Genomic DNA, 21,922 nt, shown 5'->3' on the forward strand with positions numbered 1-21,922 from the left:
TACTAATCCCAGTCAAAACCACTGCTGTCTCACAGTTATTAATAACTCATATTACTGGCTACTGAAGGAGCCAGGGAGATTCAGAAATTAATAGTGCATTTGAGCGGTTTAATTATAAGTTCCCATTAGTGGGTCTTCTCAGTTGCATTGTGAGCTAGTGTTGCTTCAGAATCACAAATGCATTGAATTTTAGAGCCGGGAGAGAGGCACAGTATGTTATTTTTCACCCTTACTATAAAGCATTCAAATATAAGTAATCCTCTGCAGGCAGACTTGACATGTTACCACTGAAAACATGTTCCCCTAAAATGCATGCAAGTAAAGGGTTTATGTTGAGTTTAATTTTTTTTTAGGCATTCTACAGCAGACTTTAAATTTTTCTTAAGGAATAGAAGTAACTGTAATGAATTCCATGGCCAAGGACAGTACCCATAGTGTGCAGTTACAGTTGATTTAGATTTCAACCTGGTAAATGAGCGTTACATTATCTTGATACTGTAAGAAAGGAATGTATTTGAAGACAAATTAAGTCAGTTATGAACAGATCTTAGATTTGGGAGGGGACTAATTATCTCACCTCCAGTTATCTTGTTAGGTTGTCCCCCATTCTCTTGATGAGGGAGTAGGAGGGTGGAAAGGAGAGAAGGCAAAGCCTCAGCTTGTATGCAAGTCCCTTCCAACATCACGTGTCCTTATTTAAGTCCTTATTTGCTCTTTCTTATAGTTCTGTGTCATCCTCGGATTTGGAAATTAAGTCGTCATCTGCAGTGTCTCAAATTGTAAATAAATCGTTGAATAAGTCAGGGCCAAGGACATAATCACCTTTGTGTGGGTGGCCTTCTGTATAGAAGTGTGTGAGGTGACTAGCCATCCTGAGTTGCATGATACTGAGGCATTTCCTCAGATGTCGGACATTTAGCACTAAAGCCAGGATTTGTGGTCACCTTAGCATGGATTGGTCAGTGGCTGGAGAGCATCCGAAGGCACTACCACGTGGCTCTGTTTGTCCACATTATCCACAAGCATATGGGAAATGTTCTGTGTCTTTATGCTCAGGTGGAGCACACTAAAGCCAAGGAGGGTATTTCCTGCCAATTAAGAAACCCCATCAGAAAAGCAATAGGGTTCCTTGGCTTGGCTGGTTCTTGGTGAATCCCAACTCCCAATGATAAGGCCCATAAGCCTTTTATAACCTGTTTTAGAATTTTTCCAGGCATCATCATCAATCTTAACATTGGATATGGCCATCACTGTAGAATTAAACTTGAGATTTTTTAGTCTGTGACATAGTTACCATGTTAACTTTAGTGCCTACATTTATTAGATCAACTCTTTCATGGTATTTGTGTGTGTGTGTGTGTGTGTGTGTGTGTGTGTCAAGCATATATCTAAATCCAAACCCTTTATGAAAGTCCATGCAACTGAATGTGCCTTGTTGTGTATTTTCATCTTATTTCATGTTTCAAGCAAACACACCTGTCCATTGACACGTTTCTGTCTTTTCTAATAGTCATACCCGTCTAATTACATGGAGTCAATGAAGCCCAACAAGTACGGCGTCATCTACTCCACGCCATTGTCAGATAAGTTCTTCCAGACGCCGGAAGGCCTGTCTCACGGGATGCAGATGGAGCCGGTGGACCTCACAGTCAACAAGCGGAGCTCGCCGCCCTCCGCCGGGAACTCTCCGTCCGCCCTGAAGTTCCAGCCCTCGCATAGGCGAGCCTCGCCTGGGCTGAGCCTGCCCTCCTCCAGCCCGCCCGGGAAGAAGTACTCGCCGCCACCACCCGGTGTGCAGCCCTTCAGCGTGCCGCTGTCCATGCCGCCGGTGATGGCCGCAGCCCTGTCCCGCCACGGCATCCGGAGCCCGGGCATTCTGCCCGTCATCCAGCCCGTCGTCGTGCAGCCTGTCCCCTTCATGTACACCAGCCACCTCCAGCAGCCGCTCATGGTCTCCTTGTCGGAGGAGATGGAAAATTCCAGTAGTAGCATGCAAGGTACCTTTCTGTTCTGCAACTCATCCACACTGCTACCGCCCCCGCCATTAATCCGGACTTGTAGGTCTTCACTACCAGGGAGTCTGATTAAGGGAGCAGAGGAAGCAAGGGGCCAAGAGCTGCTGTACTCTGAAAAGGAAATATTCGACTGAGAGGCTGCCTAAGGCATTTCCTTTTTCTAAGTGTTGATCCTGGAAGAGCTCCCAAGAATCAGGCTGTCTGTTTAATGCCATGAAACGATTAGTTTCACTATGTACTTGTCAACTTCGGGATAACAAGAATCTTGACTTTACATTTTGCTTTATTGAATGCCAGCATGGTTCTAGGTACAAAAGGCTCCTAAGAAATATTTTTAGTCCAGGGCTCCCCAGCCTCCAGGATCTAATGCCTGATGATCTGAGGTGGAGCTGACATAATAATAGAAATAAAGTACGTGATAAATGTAATGGGCTTGATTCACCCACGCCCCACACCCCACACCCCCCACCCCAGTCCATGGAAAAACTGTCTTCCACAAAACCAGTCCCTGGTGCCACAAAGATTGGAGATGGCTGCTTTAGACCATGTGATAGCTAATTGCTATTAAAAGCCAGCTTGTTTACTGATTGGTCAGAGGCAGCAGGTTGTTGTAAAAGGAGATAACCAAAAGTCATAAGAAATCCCCTGGGGGCTGTGTCTTAAAAGTCCAACTTCCTACGTAGTGTTTGCTAACAAAGTAAGAATTTCACCCCCAGGTTCATTTCTGCTGTCATTTTGCCAAAGGTAGATACTCACACATCAGTGTGGTAGCTAGAAGCTGTGGGATAAGCTTTTAAAGGCTGACATTGGTCAAGTGTACATAGAGTAACTTTTCTATTTTTATTTTTTAGTACCTGTAATTGAATCATATGAGAAGCCTATATTGCAGAAAAAAATTAAAATAGAACCTGGGATCGAACCACAGAGGACAGATTATTATCCCGAAGAAATGTCACCCCCTTTAATGAACTCAGTGTCCCCCCCGCAAGCATTGTTGCAAGAGTAAGTATACTGAGGTCTGCCCGGCAGTTGCATAGCAGCGTGCATCTCAGAACTGGAATGGAAGCACGAGCTTCCGGCGAGGGATGTGGTGTGGATTGCTAGGACTGCCTGGTCGTTTGGGGCAGCCCCTGGGCCAGATGGAATCTCTCCAGAATCAATGTGCTCTGTTAAACTCCTTGTGTCACTTTTCAGTAAATCGGTCACCCTACATTTTGCCACTTTACCCCTTAAATCATTTTTATCCTGGTTTTTTCTGTCCTTCCAGACTATGTGTATATAGTTCTCCCATCATCTTTATCCCAATGTGGATTGGATCTGGTGTTCTAGATATCCCACTTAAGGTTGGATCCTGAAAACTCTTTATGGGATCACTCATCGTCCTTCCTGTTGTCAGTTCTCATAAAGCACACTGTTTCTGTGATGGGATATGGCTTTGATCAAAATTTTCAGGCCAACCACAAAGCCCAGGAAAGATTCTCCAAAACCCAGTCCGATGGCAACAGAAAGTTGACGATGTTGCTCAGAGAAGCTTCTCCAGTCTTTTTCATTGTGTGTGCCCTAGAATGTTTGGTCTGCTTTAGAAATGCCATCCAGTAGAAAGTTTACACTGTATCCATCAGTATCCAGGCACCTGAACAGTGGTTTAACTTGCTGTCATGTGAGGGTGTCACACACAGGCTAAATAACATCAGTATTGTGGTTTGCACTGTCCTTGACTTCTGCCAAGGTTTGCACTGGGGGCTGAGCTTGCAGTAGGTACAGACATCGTCTTTGGGCCCAACATCTTTGATCCCAGCTCTACTCTCCACCATGTGTGACCTTGGCCTGGCCACTTAGTCTTTTGCCCCTGCTCTCTCTTTATTTACATTGTTGGTTATAATTATTTTTTCTTATTTTATAGTCCCTTCAACATTGGGTTTAAGGGCCAGCTGCCTAGTACAGAGGAAGTACAACAGTTACTGTCTCCTCAGACTCCCTCCTATCACTTCCTTCCCATATCACTTTTTCTCCAGCTTTTCTGCCCCTCTTTCTACTTTATCTTTTGCAGTCCTCTCTCCCTTTCATAACAAGTTCTGTAACAGAATATTAATTCTCTGGTTTTAAAACAGCTATTTTCTGGAACTTCAAATAAATTGTGGTTGTATCTACATTCAATCCAAGTAGGTGCATTCATAATAGCTCATGGGTTAATTATCATTTGAACCAACTCAGTGTTTTTTTTTTTTGGAGGTGGGGAGAGTTCATCCACTCCCTGATACATGAGAAGAAGAAAATGAATCTCCTGCCCCAGCTGCACCTTTAGGGAAACTATCTGATGGTCTTTTCATTGTCACCCTTCACAATTGCATAGCACTTCTTTCCCACAAAATTAAAAAAAAAAAGAAAAAAAAAGGAACTTTTCCAAGTGTTTTCAAAGGAGTTATTTCATTCTCCCAAAACAAGCATGTGGGAGTCAGAGCAAATAGAACTGATGAGCCAAGACATGGTGAGTCTCCTGTAATCACACCATTAACAGCAGCAGAGGGGACCTGGGCTGATCTCCTTCCAGCTGTGTGCTCTTCCTGCCATGTTTAGATCATATCTAGCCAGTTGCATCTGCTTCTGTACTTGAGTGACAGGAAAAACAGACCAACCAAAATGGGCGGCTTCCCTGGTGGCTCAGTGGTAAAGAATCCACCTGCAATATAGGAGACATGGGTTGGATCCCTGGGTTAGGAAGATCCCCTGGAGGAGGAAATAGCAACCCACTCCTCTTGCCTGAAAATCCCATGGACAGAGGAGCCTGGTGGGCTACAATTTATGGGGTCACAAAGAGTCAGACACAATTTAGTGACTAAACAACAACAACAAACCAAAATGGACACAGCTGAATTGCCTCTTTTTTAGAATGACATATGTCTCTGCAAGGTAATGGGTAACATGGCTTAGCACTTGTAATTGTTCATGAACAGATGATAAAAAAAGATGCTCTAAAGCCAGCTACTCACAAAGGGAGGGGTCCATTGACTATATGGGGTTATTCCAAAGTATAGGTTATTATGAATTTACAATGTAACACATTTCAGAAGAAGAATATTGGAATATGCCTTCAAATATTCTTGCTCCCAATGCTGCTGAAAGCATCTCTTTTTTAAAGTAATGTTCTTTTGATGATCTCAAGTTAAATGGCTTTTAATGATTAATGGGTAATGTGCTTCTTCTAATGCTGATCTAAGAATGCATTTTGCCTCTCAGAAAATTGAACAGAGTAGCCACAACTGGAACATGTACTCTTCAAGTAATTCTCTCACAGATGTGATTAAGTAATGTCTTGGAGTATGCCCAGTAGCAGCCCACATAGGAAACCAGCTAGCCAGGAAAGAATCACTGGAAACCAAATGCCTGGTACCATTTCAATGAGGCAGCACCAATATTTGCCTTAGGAAGCCATTTCTTTTCAGGGGAGGACTACAGCTTTGAAATCCATTTTGCTTAATCATAAAGTTGTAGCTTTAGAATTTTTCATAAAGCCACTCAGATTCCTTTTGTTATTTATTTACATGTATGAAAGTGTATTTAGAACAAAATCTTGAAGATCAGATTTCCCCATTGAGTTGTGTACATGAAATTGTAGCAAGCTTCACAGGGTTGAGCTTGGACTTCCCCGATGGTCCAGTGGTTAAGAACCTGCCTTCCAATGCAGGGGACACAGGTTCGATCCCTGGTCCAGGAAGATTCCACATGCTTCATGGCAGCTAAGCCTGTAGGCCATAACTACTGAGCCCACAAACCCTAGAGCCCAGGTTCCACAGTAAGAAAAGCCACCTCAGTGAGAAAGCTCTTGTACCACACCTAGAGAGCAACCCTCATTCTGTGACTGGAGAAAGCCTGTGAAGACCCAGTGCAGCCATAAATAAACAGTGGAAAAATAAAACAGAGGGATCAGCTTAATTCAAAACAATGACCAGGTCTCTGGTATTTACTAGGTATTCTAACTTCTTACTTATAAAGATATCAAAACAACCTCCTTAAAAATAAGCCATGAAGAGAGCAAGGATGAATGAAATCCCAAGATTCTGAGCCTCAGCCTGTACCAATGTCTGGCCCTTTCAAGATGGACTGCTGACCCCTCTCAAGAGTATTACTGCCCTCCGATGCTGCCAGCATCTCTGGACCCTGGAGTAGAGATTCATGGTCTGGTGTTAGGACATCCCCCCAAAAATTCCTCAAGACTAGACAACTGTAAAGACGAAGTTTACAAGTGGATTTCTGAACCTTGAAATATCAACAGCTACCGTTGAGCAGATTTTTCATCTGGACCAAGTGTTAAGTGCTTTGTGTGCGTCACTCACAGCAGCCTTCTGAGATCTATTAATATACCCATTTTACAGAGAGGAAACTGAGGCACGGAGAGTGTAACTACCTTGCCAGGGGTCTACCATCAGTGGTAGAGCTGGGATTTAGAGCTGAAGTTCACAGCCTTTTAGGGTACCTTTTTTGAGGCTGACATTTTCACAAAGTGAGTAACTGAAGCAGTGATCATAATTACTACCCAGAAACTATTAGATTCCCAACCTTTAAAATCTAATAACTGGGAGAGACTTCTGAACTCATCTGGGATTCTCTCCCAGTGTCCCAGAAGCACATAAGATACATTTAACTGGTCATATTTTTCCTTCAGCACTTTATTTCCGAAAGTTCTCTTAAGATGAAAAATTTCAGTCAGTGACATTAAAGTTGAAATTTTAAAGTAAACTGATAAACTTTTTTTATTGAAGGATCTTAATAGTGGACTTTTATTTAAAAAAAAAAAAAAAACACTGTCCATAAATCTCTTCACTTTTCTATTTTCTCCGTTTCTTATACATTTATATAACTGAAGTCCTTGTTCCCTACCCCACCCCCACCCTCCACTATTTCATGCTCACTTTTCCATGTATCTAAACTGGCTAAACTTCATTCTTCGGTATCGTCCCTCTAAGCATCAGGGTAGGAATGTAAAGTGATACTCAAAACTGACAGTTTAAAAAAAAGAAAATACAGTTTTCTTTGCTAATAATTGAGAAATAAGTAAGGTCACTCGATAAAATGAACCTTTTTATTCTCTTCCTAGTCACTTCTTTGGGTGCCTGAAAAAGTTGTTGATAAGATATGTATTTATTAACATAGTTTTACCAAGATAAATGAGTTTTATTTCAGGAACTAAGTCTTTATTTTCCTTTCCACCAGTCTTTCCTCCATACCCCACCCCCCCACCTGTGTTCTTGTACAACATTTTAAGAAATTTAGATTCACATTTAAAAGGAAAAGAAGTCTTTTGTCCCAGTTAGAGACCAACTACATAAGCTTGTAATGTATCAAGTAATTAGTCATTAGGGAAGCGAATGGACAGATTAGAACTTGGTAATTACTTACATCAATCAGCAGGAGAAGCTTGAGAAAACTACAGATTTTTCCTGGCTCTTCCTCATCTGCCATTTCTCTCCACCAGCTTCCTTTCTGAAAAAGAGGAAGTTCATAGTAATGATGTTTAACAGGATTTTATTTCACCTTCTCCCCCATCCCGGAAAGATATGAAGGCACAGGAAAAGGCGGGTGTGGGAGAGGAGCCAGGAAGGTGCGGAGGATGGCAGGCATCTGCTGAGGGCCCTGGAACTGCACCTGAGTCCTGGGAGAGGTGCTCCCTCGCCTGACCACTAGCCCTGCCTCAAGTTATCTCCCAAGGAGGGATAATAGCGACAGTAAAGGTCTGAATTTGTTAAGACAGCGTGCCAACTTTTTTTTTTTGAAGATCAAAATCAAATGTAAGCCTCTTTAAGAGACTCAAACTAAATGCCAATTACATAGAGGATAAAATATAGATACATCCTACAGTGTGGTTGCCTGAGACTTAGGAGTTTGACCTCTTATGTTTTGCCCGAAAGAACAATAAATGGAAACCAGAGTGGCATGTGAGAAAACATAGTACAGTGTTTAGCCTCCAACCACAAAATTCTGCAAAGCAAATTTCTGTTGAGGGAAAGACTCTGCCAGCACTTCGCACCTCCCTCTAGCATAGCACCTAACCCTTCTTACTGTCGTTACTTATCTACATGTCTGTCTCCCCCTAGAGTGTGAGCTCCTCCAGGGCAGGAACCCTGTTTTTATTCATCTTTGTGTCCCGGTGCCAAGCACAGTGCCTGGCTCATGGTAGGTGCTCACTCCATGTTTGTTGAATGAATATAGCAGTGCTTCTTGGGTTGATCAGCTAATTTCTTTCTGTTTATTTTGTTGGGTTTTTTGTTTGTTTGTTTCTGCCCAGTGTTGTTGATGCTTTTGGTAGCCTGAAGACAAGGATCTTGCACCTCACCATTTTGCATTTGACATTGGCTTTCCTAGGAATCACCCTTCAGTCATCGTGCAGCCCGGGAAGAGACCTTTACCTGTGGAATCTCCAGACACACAAAGGAAGCGGAGGATACACAGATGTGATTATGACGGATGCAACAAAGTGTACACTAAAAGCTCTCACTTGAAAGCACACAGAAGAACACATACAGGTATTAAGAGACTCGCTTCATTCAGAATGGAGTGTTAAATGTTCTGTCTTTGAGAGATTACTACAGGGAAATTTTTTCAGGCATCTTGAAAGTTACCATAGTCAGCTACAGCTGTCTCTTGTCAGTTGTGAAGAATGAAGTTTCTGATGATGATTTGTTTTTATTTTAGAACATAGTCAGGGTTTATCTGCATAACAAGGTCTCACAACCACTTGCAGTTCTGTGGTCTGTAGTAAGAGGGAGAGAAGGGCACGACAACTCCACTGGGAGCAGAGGGGCAAGTACCCTTAACCATGGGCCTATGTTATCAAAGATGTGGCCTTCGTGTAGGCTGTCATTTAATAAATGTTGTACATTAAAGAATAGTTCTTCATGCAGAACAAGTTAATGCAGCAATTAATGGAAGTGGAAGTCATTGAAGGGAGAAAAAGTAAAGAAATATTGGAAATTATCATCTTCTAAAAGGGAGGGAGCTTGTATGCCATTGCCTTCCATATTTGTTCTAGGGTATTTTCCAGCTTGCCAGGTGTTGAATGTAGAGCAGGCAAGGCAGATCTTATAAAAATTGTTAAATAGGTGAAGAAAACATAAGGTGTCCCCTGGGCTCATGAACAAAACATCTTAAGGAATTCGTACAAAACTATTTTAAACAAACCTGATTAATTGCAGTTGGTAGTGGTGATTAATGTTTATGGGAGGCCTCATCTGACATGACCTAAAGTCTTTGATGTGAAATTCTAGCATAAAAGTCATCTGCATCTCTGTACATTTCCTTAACACAGAATGTAGGGGTTTTGGAGACTTCTGAGTCCTTCTTGTTAGGAATATTTACAAAGAGAACAACCTGGGATTCGAAAGAGGAAAGGAACTGAAGTGTCTGGCAGAGTGGAAGTGAAGTTTTTTAGTACATCCTGCAGAGGAGGCAGAGGAATCCATCCTGCACACAAATGTCCTTCGGTTTCTTCAGTGTTACTGTGGAGAGAGCTGAGGGCAACAGCCTTGCGGTTAGGGGATCACCCAATGGGCAGTGCCAAGCAGATTCGGGAATGCCTCCCCAGAGGCATGAATGGGACCTGAGAGGTAGATGTTATCACATGCCAACATAAGATTAAAAAGACATTGGGTATTTGGATAACAATTTAGATTTGGAAAAATTACCTCTCACGTGTATATTCCGTGCAGTAAAGTAGGTAGTATAAATTCTGAATATGTCACTGAAATAGCAAGGAATGGCAGTCCTTTAAGGTTTCTGGAAAACTGATGAAATAGTAAATGGAAATGAATCTGTGATGCCCATTACCCATTATTACTAGTTTAAACAGGTAAAGTTGCCATTAGCTGCCTTTTTATTAGTAAAGACCTTCATACTGACCGTCCTTGTGACTTCCCCACAAGTAAGTAACTGAAAGGAGCTCAGTTGTCTAACTCTTTGCGACCCCATGGACTATACAGTCCATGGAATTCTCCAGGCCAGAATACTGGAGTAGGTAGCCGTTCCCTTCTCCAGGGGATCTTCTCGACCCAGGGATCAAACCCGGGTCTCCCACATTGCAGGCAGATTCTTTACCAGCTAAGCCTGTGACTCCCCAACAAGGGTCTTCTTTTTCTTACCTGTGAATTATCCTCGCCCAGGAGAGAGTTGCAGAAACCTGACATCCCCTGACAGGGTGGGGAGAAATTACTCTGTTTTCATTAAAGCATACTTAGGCATTGGTGTTGTTGTCTAATCAAAAAGCAAAATGTTGAAATCCCTGACAAATATTTCAGTTCATAGGGACTAAGGGACTTTACATTTTTAGAAAACTATTGAATAAGAAAATCCCACAGACTTTCAATTTGGGCTTCTCATTGAATGGATAATGCCTCATGTAGCTAAGTTCCTAAGTAGGTTTACAGCTTGAAGATTAGCAAATACAGATCACTGTGTATTAAGAACAGGTTCGTCGCTAATAAGGGCAAACCCAAAATTATTTGGTAGTCCCTTAGAGTGGATTTCAGTGCCATAAATATGCTTTAAGAACTCTTAAAATCCACCCTTCCCACCTTGTGGGGAGCAGAAAGCCAATTACATATTAAGACAGTTTCTTTTTCTTATCTGTCTGCTAGTGGTTGATACAGCACTATTATTGAGGAACAAATGTATGATCATATCTTGGAAATAATGTTTGTCAAGAGCTATTTTTCTTTTTTCTTTTATATTGGAGTATAGCCTGTTAACATGGGCTTCCCTGGTGGCTCAGATGGTGGAAGAATCTGTCTGCAATGCAGAAGACCCAAGTTCAATCCCTGGGTTGAGAAGATCCCCAGGAGAAGGGAATGATTACCCACTCCAGTACTCTTACCTGGAGAATCCCAAGAACAGAGGAGCTTAGTGGGCTATGGTCCATGGGGTCACAAAGAGTCAGACACAACTGAGTGACTAAGCTCATAGCCTATTAACAGTGCTGTAATAGTTTGAGATGGTCAGCAAAGGTACTGAGCCTTACAAATACACATATGCATCCTCCCCCCAAACTCCCTTCCCATTGTCAAGAGCTTTAGCGCAAAAATATTTGCTGTCTTTAATTGTTAATATCCTTTTGATATTAGAAAAAAAATAAGTTCCTTTCCCCCACCTCTCTGCAGGAGAAAAACCCTACAAATGTACGTGGGAAGGATGCACATGGAAATTTGCTCGGTCTGATGAACTCACAAGACATTTCCGAAAACACACTGGAATCAAACCTTTCCAGTGTCCAGACTGTGACCGCAGCTTCTCCCGCTCCGACCACCTTGCTCTGCACAGGAAGCGCCACATGCTCGTGTGAACACCTCCACCGCCCGCCTCAGTGGGGCCCCCCACCCTCCAGCTCTCTCTCTATCCTCCTTCCCATCAGCTAACTCATTTTTTACATGTACATTTTAATTTCGATTCAGCTGGTCTGAATCTGAATTTATATCATTCAAACTTCCATGTGGTCAGTAGTAAATATCCTCTAATCCTCCCTCTCCTTACCACGGGTCAGACCTAAAGAATGTGAACACTTTTTTTTTTTTTCCGGGGATGCTAAGCAAACCCTTCTTAGAGATACGTTTAATGTAATGAAAACAAGGGAACATGTAAACTAGCATAACCAATTGTCGGTTTCTCCATGTATTCCTCAAGAGAACGTCAAAGTAAATGTATTACAAGTACAGTATCCAGCCTGCTAGTCCTTGCCAGAGACATCCAGACCTATGTGCCCTGTGATCATGTTTGGTGCTCCACAGCAAAAAGAAGGGCATAAGCTTTCACAGATAGCTAGACGCGCAGCCGGCTGTCTGGCTAGTACAGTCAGCTCTTCCATTGTCCTTCACATATCTGGCTTGTCAACTTGGATTTGTCACTCATCTAAATGTACATCCTTTAACCTCCTTTGTGCCTGCAGCTACTTGGGAGGTCTTTGCCACCACTGGGAAGGGAGCCAGAGCTGCTGATTTAGGTGGGTGATGTCTGTCGGTTGAGGGGATGGATGCTCTATTTGCCTAGCATGGAATTGGAGCAAAGGGGCATGGAACAGAAGCAGAGCAGGGTGGGCAGAGGAGGAAGCCATCCATTCCTGCTGGGCAAGGGCTTTCTGGTGAGACTTCATCATTTTGTAGCTGGGCAGAGCATTCTCAGAGTTTCAGTCTCTATGCATGTTCAGCTGTGCAGAATCCTGTTGCAAAGCCAGATACAGTGGACTTTTCCATGCACCTGTCTCTATTTATACAATGTCCTTAATGTGGATTACCAAGCATTGATCATAGGAATGCCACAAAAATATCTGCCCAGAAATGGTTAAAAAAAAAAAAAAAACCTTTTGGGTAAGGGTATGAATGGCCTTCTTTTACCCCACCTATTAGCTTTTTTGCAAACAGGAAAAGTTTAAGTGGTAATTGTATTCCCCTATCCAATTAATCATGGAACCTTCATATGGAAACTTTTCTGTTTGAGCTGCAAAGTGCCTAATTGGCTGTCATCTGTGTTCAAAACACATATCATAAACAAGCGTCTGCTAATGCTTTAATAGATTCCTTTGATCTAAGACCTGAGTGACACTATTTGTAAATATAAATAGTTGTGAAGCACACATACCTTTCTTTGGGGGACAGATTTCTGAAAAATCTGGAAAACCACAGTTCAGGGATTCATAAATGTAGCTCAAATTCCCAGATGTTTACTGTCGGAGCTGGCAATCTCCTGTCATTATCAAATATCCTATCAGAAAAGAACAAACTGAAAATGACTCGTGTTTATGTTGAAGATTAATAGCACCATTATTTTAGGGGAAGTTTTTCAAAAGCAGGCTTTTGAGCACCATAGTGTAAATGCCGATAAAAATAATCTACGCATAGAAATGCCATTGGTCCTAAATTTGAAGAAAGTGGGCGACGGTGGTCTAGTGTGGGTGCATATAAGTAAATGCGCATTCATCCCTCGATGAAGGAGGAGCAGAGAGAAGAAAGGAATCCTGAAGATTCATCCCAGCCACAACTCAGGATCCAACACAACCGTAACTGGGAGGAATATACTGTTCAGTTGTTTTTAAAACATCAGTGCATGAGTGATTCTGGAGGCCTGTGATCGAGTGGGGAGCTTACTTTGATGGCGCCATGTTAATAAAAGTGAGTTGTAGGGACTGCGCACCTAAGAGATCCCGCTTATCAGCCCTCGGATCCAACTGAAAGGAGATATAGTTGAGAAATGCAGAGTAATTTGATATGTGGCACTTGGTTTTTATTTTTATTTTTCTTAAGCACTGCAAAATTTGTTTAGAATATTAAACCATCCTTATGAGGCTTTTTTTTTTATTTGCAACTATGACATGAATTGAGGGATTTCTTTAAAAATGGCTCTTGGAAAAGTAGGTATTGTCTATATTGTAGATGCTTAGTCACATTCATGCCAAAGTGTTTATAGCTTGAAATGGTTCTTCCACAACACACCGAAGAATGAAGTTGGAGTGCAAAGAACATTTTTTTTTTAATGAGCTAACCAGTTTGTGCATGTTCTAACCCATCTTAAAGGTGGGAAAAGAGGCAAAAAAGGGTAGAAAATTGATCTTTGGATAATTAGCTTTGAGTCAAAGTCCAGCTGATAGAAAGCTTCATGGGTTCTCATGAAATTTAATTCGTGTTTGCTATAGCATATTTAAATCTTTTTTCAAAAAAGCAAGCAGGACCCTGCAAAGACTTATTCAAGCTGCTTAGATATGGTAACAAAGATACACTTCATAACAAGGATATACTTCAGCTCTGAAAACAAAGCAACCCAGGAAGCTTTGTTCTGTTCCCATGCTGGTCTATATACTTCAGTTACCAATTGGCTGTTAACCAAATTTTCCTTTTTTTATATATATTTGTATTTTAATATGATAGTTGAGAAATTTAGTATCTTAGTAATTTTTAGCTGTTATTGTGGAAGATCTCCAATACAAGATAAGGTACCCTTGAACGTGTGGTTTTAATGATATGCCATGTTACTATCAATGGTGATTTTAATTTTTAATATTTTAAATTAATGAGAATGATTTGTAAACATGAAGTTGGTCTTGTATCAATTCTGTTGGTTATAGAATTTCTTTGATGATTATCCAAGTGTCATCCTGGGGCAGAAGTCAGAAAAATTAAATCTGCAACCATCATAATTTTAGAGTTCTAAAATGTGAACCTACATCATAAATGGGCATTAACATTCTAAATCACCTGGTTTGGAGAATGTGTTAGCAGCATAGCTATGTTCAACTAAGGAAATGGCTAAATACCAGAAGTTTCAAGAGCCTTGAAACAGATTTACAGGGGAACTCTATATGTATGTGTATATTTTATTAAACACCCATCTGCACTATCAGTGTTGCACTAATGTGGAATTTGAAAAACTATATTGCTGATACTGTATATCTGCACATCATTCCTGATTAGATTGTTTAAAAGACAATCTCAAAGGTCTAAGGTTTTAAAATAATTTGGTTGGTTTGAAAATACACAGTCATCTTGAAGGAATCACTGTCATGCATGAAGTTGTTCAGAGTGGTCTTTATTCTCTTCTTGGTCAAGGTTAACAATTTCTAAATGATTGCAAATTCACTTAAATAATACATTTACAAAGCCATTTTACATGCATTAAACGAGGGCTACAACAATACTATGTTTTACAAATACTAGCACTTTTTTTTTGCTGTTATGTACTTAGTGTTAGAGGGTCAAAATAATCTTTCTGCTTAGCATCTCTTAAACCATACCTGCAAATATAGCAGGATTATTACATTTACAGTACTTTAATACTTGTATAAACTATGCAGAAATTTTTAATAAAGTGTAATATATTTTATAAGCTAATAAGACTGAATGGGTAAAGGTTTTTAGCATGCATTAGTATACTTGCAAATACTGAAACATTTTGGTAATCTTTCTTACTAAAGATGTGAATGTTTAATGTTCCTTCTCTGTTTCTACTCTGTAGTCCAATGGGAATTCAGTAATGACATTTTGTCATGTCAAACTGTGAACATAAATTTGTACTGTACAGTCCTCATATACTATATACAGTATGCAATATATGTATTATATACTTGTTAATAAAAACCATCAGAATATTAAATGTGATCATGTGATTACTATATATACAGTGATCACTAGGAGCAAAACTTACTAGCAAAGTAACATGAAAGAGACCCTTAGTTACAAATTTCAAAGTAAATCATCTTTTAATAGGCAATCATTAATGGACGGAAAGAAAAGCAGATCTAACTGGGGGATACACTATATGAGTTAATTCAACCTTAAAGCTGTGTCCCTGGTCTTCTGATAAGAAATTTTCTAAGTACAAACCATAAACTTGTAGACAAACCAGTATGAACCTCACCTAGTGCATTCTTGGAATATTTTATTATGATCCTGCTGCTGCTGCAAAGTCGCCTTAGTCGTGTCTGACTCTGTGAGACCCCATAGATGGCAGCCCACCAGGCTCCTCTGTCCCAGGGATTCTCCAACCAAGAATACTGGAGTGGGTTGCCATTTCCTTCTCCCTATTATGACCCTGCCTACCTCCAAAAAGAATTTTAAGTTTCATGTGTGTAATAACTTTAAATTTTTAAGTAAAAGATCAAAATTCATAACTTGGACAGTGGGGAGTCAGGAATTATATCTGGATAAACGTGATTTCTTTAAGCCTTCAATAAGCCATGTCTGTGGACACTACTGTGTCCTTGGCATTTAGAGTTTCTAAGACAAAATGTCTGCCCTCTCAGAACCCCTAAGTGTAATTGAAGCTGGCTTTTTAGCCCTCTCAACAGCTTCCTTCAGCGCGACTTCATCTTAGCATAACACAAAATAGTGTCTGACTGGTGCTGGTCACAAGATGCAACTTCACAGGTTAGATGGGGAGAGGCTGAATTCAGCCTTCAAGTACTCTCCATCAGCGTTCCCCAGGTAACTTCTCTGCTTTTATGTTGTGATAGTTGACTGCAAGCTCTTAAAGTATTTTATGTGACTGTTGCATTCTAATGGGATGACACCTTGAATTAGTCCAAATGATTGGTTGCAGTCCTCCGCTACATATGAGTGAGATGATACTACCTGCTGAGTTGAAAATGTAACCTAGTCATCTGAGGAAATCTGCCTGAGTGAGTGATCAGAATGATGACAAATACAGGTTTTATGAGAAACTCAATTCTTTGAGGAATGGTTGAACAAATTAAGATGTTCAGCACACACACACCAAATACACAACCATTGCCCAATATTTTATATGCTGTAAGGTTGAGGAAGAGATTAGGAGCCTTGCTGGGGACAAGTTATCAAGTCTAGTCTGCCTTCAAGGAAAGAAGTGGCTCTGTTAAGGGAAGGATGGGTTCAGACGGTAGTGAAAACACAGACTAGGTGGCTCAATGGGTAAAGAATCCACCTGCAAAGATGCAGGAGACGTGGGTTCGATCCCTGGGTTGGGAAGATCCCCTGGACAAGTAAATGACAACCCATTCCAGTATTCTTGCCTTGCACAGTATTCTCCCACAGAAGAGCCTGGCGGGCTACAGTCAAAGGATCTCAAAGAGTCAGACAAAACTAAAGCTGCTGAGCAGGTGCATAGGTGTCTGAGTTGAACAAACACATGCATAGGTGTCTGAGTTGAACGAACAGACCAGAATGACCTGTGTGTGCACACAAAACAATAAATTGCTTTTCAAGGGTACATTTATTTTCTTGTTGTTCAGTGGCTCAGTCATGTCCGACTCTATGATCCATGGACTGCTGCACATGAGGCTTCCCTGTCCTTCACTGTCTCCCGGAGTTTGCTCAAACGCATGTCCATTGACTCAGTGATGCCATCCAACCACCTAATCCTCTGTCGCCCTCTTCTGCCCTCAGTCTTTCCCATAATCAGCATCTTTTCCAATGAGTTGGCTCTTTGCATCAAGTGGCCAAACGTACTGGAGCTTCAACTTCAGCATCAGTCCATCTAATGAATATTCAGTGTTGATTTCCTTTAGGTTTGACATTTATTTTAAGATAGATAAACTGAACCTGTTACCACTTCCTATTATCTGAGCCAATAACAGACCTGGTGGCTGGAATGAGACTGCATGTGCAGAGTGTGATCCTCAAGTTAAAATGATACATGCAGCAAATTAGAATTCTTTTTAAGCTTATTCCTTTCTTGTGGGGAATAAGTTCTCACCAAATCTAGACATGCTTATTGCTTTGAGTTCTGTTTGTTCTGTTCTGGTTTTGCATTCCCTGTGGGTATCCTGAGTGATCTGGGTTATGGATAGAAGACAGAAACTGGATCTGCAGGTTCCTAGACTGTATCTCTCTTTCACACTGAACACATCCAATGTTTCTTCCTTCTCAAGACTCAGTGTATTAGTCATGGTTCTCTGGAGAAACAGAAACAATAGGATATATAGAAATGTAAGTGTAGATACAAAGAGATTGCCAGTGTCGAATTGGAGGCTGAGAAAGTTCCATGATCTGCTATTTATAAGCTAGAGACCCAGGGAAACCAATGATTAATTCTAGTCCACAAGCCTCATAACCAGTGTAGTCAAAGGTGTAAATCCTAGTCTGGGGGCAGGAGAAGATCAGTGTCACAGCTCATGAAGACAGGAAGCAAAAGAAGCAAACTTCTTATACTTCTTAGTTTGCTACAAGCCCCCAGTTGGATGATGCCCACCTGAATTAGGGAGAAAATCTGCTTTACTGAGTGCACAGATTCAAATGCTAATCTCATTAAAAAAACACCCTCACAGACACACCCAGAAACACTGTTTAATCCAAGCACTCTACAGCCCACTCAGGAAAAGACCCTGATGCTGGGAAAGATTGAGGGCAGGAGGAAAAGGGGGCAACAGAGGATGAGATGGTTGGATAGCATCATCGACTCAGTGCACATGAGTCTGAGCAAACTCTGAGAGATAGTGAAGGACAGGGAAGCCTGGCATGCTGCAGTCCATGGGGCTGCAAAGAGTCAGACGTGACTGAGCAACTGAACAACGACAGCTACAGCCCAGTCAAGGTGACATAAAATTGACTGTCACACTCAGGAACTTCATCAGCCCAAGGACTTGGCTTCTAAAGAACTCTGTGTGGTAGAGGAGGCCGTTGAAGACCTTTGAAGACCTTTTGCTAATATTTTCTCCCAGCTTGTGGCTTGTCTTTCCATTCTCTTAACAGTATCTTTTGAATAGTGATGTGTTTAGTACTGATGAAGCTTAGTTGATCAGTTTTTTTCTTTTATGGATTATATTTTTTATGTCCTAAAAAACCTTTGCCTAACCCAAGATTACAAAGTCTTTTTTCTTATTTTTTCTTCTAGAGGTTTTATAGTTTCAGGTCTTACATTTAGGTCTGTGATCCATCTGGGATTAATTTATGTATATAATGTATGAGTCAAGATCAAAATTTTAATATACATGTCCAATTGTTCCAGCATTATTTTTTAAAGACCATTTTTTCATTAAATTGCCTTTGCATATATGTCAAAAAATCAATTAACTATATATATGCATGGGTCAATCTCTGGATTTTGTATTTCATTAATCTCTGTGTCCATCCTTTCACCAATTTCACACAGTTTTTATTACAGTAGCTGAAACCAAGATCTTCTACATAAATCCATGGACATGAGTAAATGCAAAATGCAGAACACTTCGAAGAACATACCCTTAACCCATGACACAGAGAAAGCCCTACTTATTTAAGTCCATAAGTCAAAATAACAAACACTACAGGCAAGAGTCAGCAGTCACTGCAAACAATACAATAGAAGAAAGTCATATGGTGGAATTGTCAGAAAGAATATAAAATAAGTATATTCACAGACATATGGGATTAATCAAAGCCCTGAGGAAGGAGCCTCTGGTGCAGGTCAGATATAAATAAATGCATTCCACTCTATTCCTCCTGCTAATTACAACCAAGAACTCTAGAGTGATACATAAAAGCGGTTGTAAGAAGACTCTAAAAGGTGATGAAAAGATGGCAAACCAGCTGGAGAACTTAGGACTTAGGGGACAATCCAGCAGTAAGTTTCTTGAGTAGTTTTTTATTTGTTTAATATCCTGTCATATATCCTGGGACCTAGAGCAACCCATGACCTGGAACCACTATCAGGTACAAACCAAAAAAAAAACAAAACAGAAAACAACTCTTAACAAAAGGCCAAGAGGATGACTACAGGATGGAACATTTTTTACTCTAACAGATCTAATCCAGGCAAATACCATAAGTGGTGCAACACCCCCAGCCCCCGACCACCCTGTTGCCCACTGTCACCATCCCCACTCTGTACAAAATGAAGATCAAACAAAGAAGTGGCTCCCCTTCACTTTCTGAGAGACAGTGGGGAGGAGTTCTGTCAATGCTCCCTGCTCCACACTAAATAAACACACACAGAAGCAGCACTTATCCTCCCACCAAGGCTCTGGGGTATTGCCTGAGCCTTACCTGAGGCTCTGGGGTATTGCCCTGTTAACAGTATTCACCCAGCACTAAGCAGCAAAGAGGCAACATCCCCTTCCCCTCCCAGCTAGAGAGTCAGGAAAGGATTATGGAAAAGAGTGAGTAAAAGAAAGACCTTTTAATCTAAGTCCCAGGCTCATCTCTGAGTGGCTCAAGCATTAAACTGACCAGAATCAGCACATCAAAAGCTTTGCAAACTGAACCACAGTGTGGAATACCACCCAGGTTTCAGACTGGCCTCTCAGTAGTACACACTGGGGCAGACCAGAATAGTACTGCAAAAGTTTAAAAGTTAAATTAACATTCAAACCACAGCCCACAAAAGTGGGCCAGGATGTGTGTTCTAAATCTAAATGGGTTGACTGCTTGCTAAAATAGAAGATTTAAAGAGGAACAAGAGTCTTATAACATAATACACAGAATTTCTAAAATACAGTCCAAAACTACTTGGTACCGTAAAAGCCAGGACACTGTCATCTTGTATGAGAAAAGAAATCAACAGATACTAATGCCCAAAGATGAAAGTGTTGGAATTGTCTGATGAAGATTTTTAAGGAAGTTTCATCAAAATTCTCAAAAAAGCAATTATGAACATTCTGAAAACAAACAGAACACTAGAAAATCTCAGCAAAGAAATAGAAGATATTAAAAAAAAAATCAAATGAAAATTTAGAGGTGAGAAATACAATATCCAAAGTAAAAATGTTCACTGGATAAGCTCAATTACAGAGATCACAGAGGATAGAGAAAATTTAACATATGCATGTCAGTCACTCAATCGTGTCTTTGCAACCCCATGGACTAGCCCGCCAGGTTCCTCTGTCCATGGAATTCTCCAGGCAAGAATACAGAATGGGTTGCCATTCCCTTCTTCAAGGGATCTTCCCAACCCAGGGGTCAAACCCAGGTTTCTTTTTAGTGTAAAAGCTCCCCCAATTTTTTGCAAGACAGAAAGGAAAAAAAAAAGCAAACTCCAGATTCAAGTAGCTGATTAAATTTGAAAAAAAAATAAACCGAAAGAAATCCCCACCCAGACACATCATAATCAAACTGTTGAAATGAAAGGGGAAAAACCAACAAAACAAAAAACCCAGGGTTAGACATAACATGGATGAGACATTATACAGAATTTTTATATTGTCAACTAGATAGATAATAAATATTAGAATTATAAATGGTTTTCCTATTTAATAATAGTTCGTGTAGTTTCTAAAAATTAAATGAAACTTCTCCACCTGCCCATCTGCCCAATCCTGTTTCCCACACTCTCATGCAGGGCCCATTCTCTCTTAGAGGTTCTGTTCCCCCATTAAACCACCTACGTGCAAATCTCTGTCTTGGAGTGTATTTCCCAGGAGCCTAACCCAGCTATGTGCCATTGGCCTGATGGCAGAAAGAAACATTGGCCCTCCGCCTCCACTTTCAGACGGTGATGTAGTGAGACAAACAAATGGTGAGCTTGCTGATAGATATCATTAAATGTGCTCCTGTCTTATATGCAACTTAATTTAAGTAGCTTTGTTTTTTTAGTATTTATTCATTTGTCTGCATCGGGTCTTAGTTTTGGCACACCAGATCTTCAACATAGAAGATCTTCAGGTGGAGTCTTTTGTTGTGGTGCTGAGACTCTAATTGTGGAGCGTAGGCTCAATAGTTGTGGCACCCAAGCTGTCTAGTTGAGACACATGTACTCTGGCGTGCGTGGGCTTCAGTTTTTGTGGCGTGCAGGCTTAGTTGCTCCTAAGCATCTGGGATCTCCACTCCCTCACCAGGAATTGAATCTGTATCCCCTGAATTGCGGGGAGGATTCTTAACCACTGGACCACCAGGGATGTTCTAGCTTTGATTTTTAATTTTAGATATTTAAATATTTGATGTGTCTTCATTTTGTATTCTTGTCCCAGATGCCACAAATATTTGGAGTAGGCCTACTCATCCCTCTTTCATTTCTCTTATATTTTTTAGTTTCTATCCTAGAGGATCACCATTGGTTTTGTAAAAATGATCTTGTATCTGGAAAACAAGGTGAATTTTCTTATTAGTTCTATGCCTTTTCTGATGATACTACTGAATTTTTTTTTTAGTAAAGATAATTAGAATAACTTCAGTAATAACTATTAGTTTTCTCCTTCAATCTCCATAGCTCGTATGCTTTCCTCCTCTTACAGTGTTGGCTAAATTTTGCAGTATCACGGTAGGTAATAGTGGCACCCTGTGGCATCCTATATATTGTTATCTTCAAGGAAATATATCAAAATGTGTTCAATAAGCATGATTTCTGTTGTAGGATTTTTAGTATACTTGCCTTATCTAGGCACAGAGGCTCCTTTCTTCTTCTGGTTTTCTCAGCATTTTTTATGTAAATAGGTGTTAAACTTCAACAAATGTTCTTCCTTCATCTACTTAGATACCCTTATGGATTTTCTC

The 21,922-nt window shown here is 40.7% G+C and overlaps 1 protein-coding gene across 1 annotated transcript in view; it reads left to right on the forward strand.

The window, feature by feature from the left end:
• KLF3 (KLF transcription factor 3) overlaps positions 1–12,382 on the forward strand; it is a 32,233-nt gene extending 19,851 nt beyond the window's left edge. Inside the window, exons 3-6 of the mRNA XM_052641829.1 lie at positions 1,511–1,997; positions 2,867–3,017; positions 8,376–8,536; positions 11,162–12,382. Of these exons, the coding sequence (XP_052497789.1) occupies positions 1,511–1,997; positions 2,867–3,017; positions 8,376–8,536; positions 11,162–11,343 (981 nt within the window). The 3' untranslated portion in view covers positions 11,344–12,382. The remainder of the gene's footprint in view (positions 1–1,510; positions 1,998–2,866; positions 3,018–8,375; positions 8,537–11,161) is intronic.
• Positions 12,383–21,922: the final 9,540 nt, after the last annotated feature.

This window comes from Budorcas taxicolor, chromosome 6, assembly GCF_023091745.1.
Source record: "Budorcas taxicolor isolate Tak-1 chromosome 6, Takin1.1, whole genome shotgun sequence".
NCBI classification, from domain to species: domain Eukaryota; kingdom Metazoa; phylum Chordata; class Mammalia; order Artiodactyla; family Bovidae; genus Budorcas; species Budorcas taxicolor.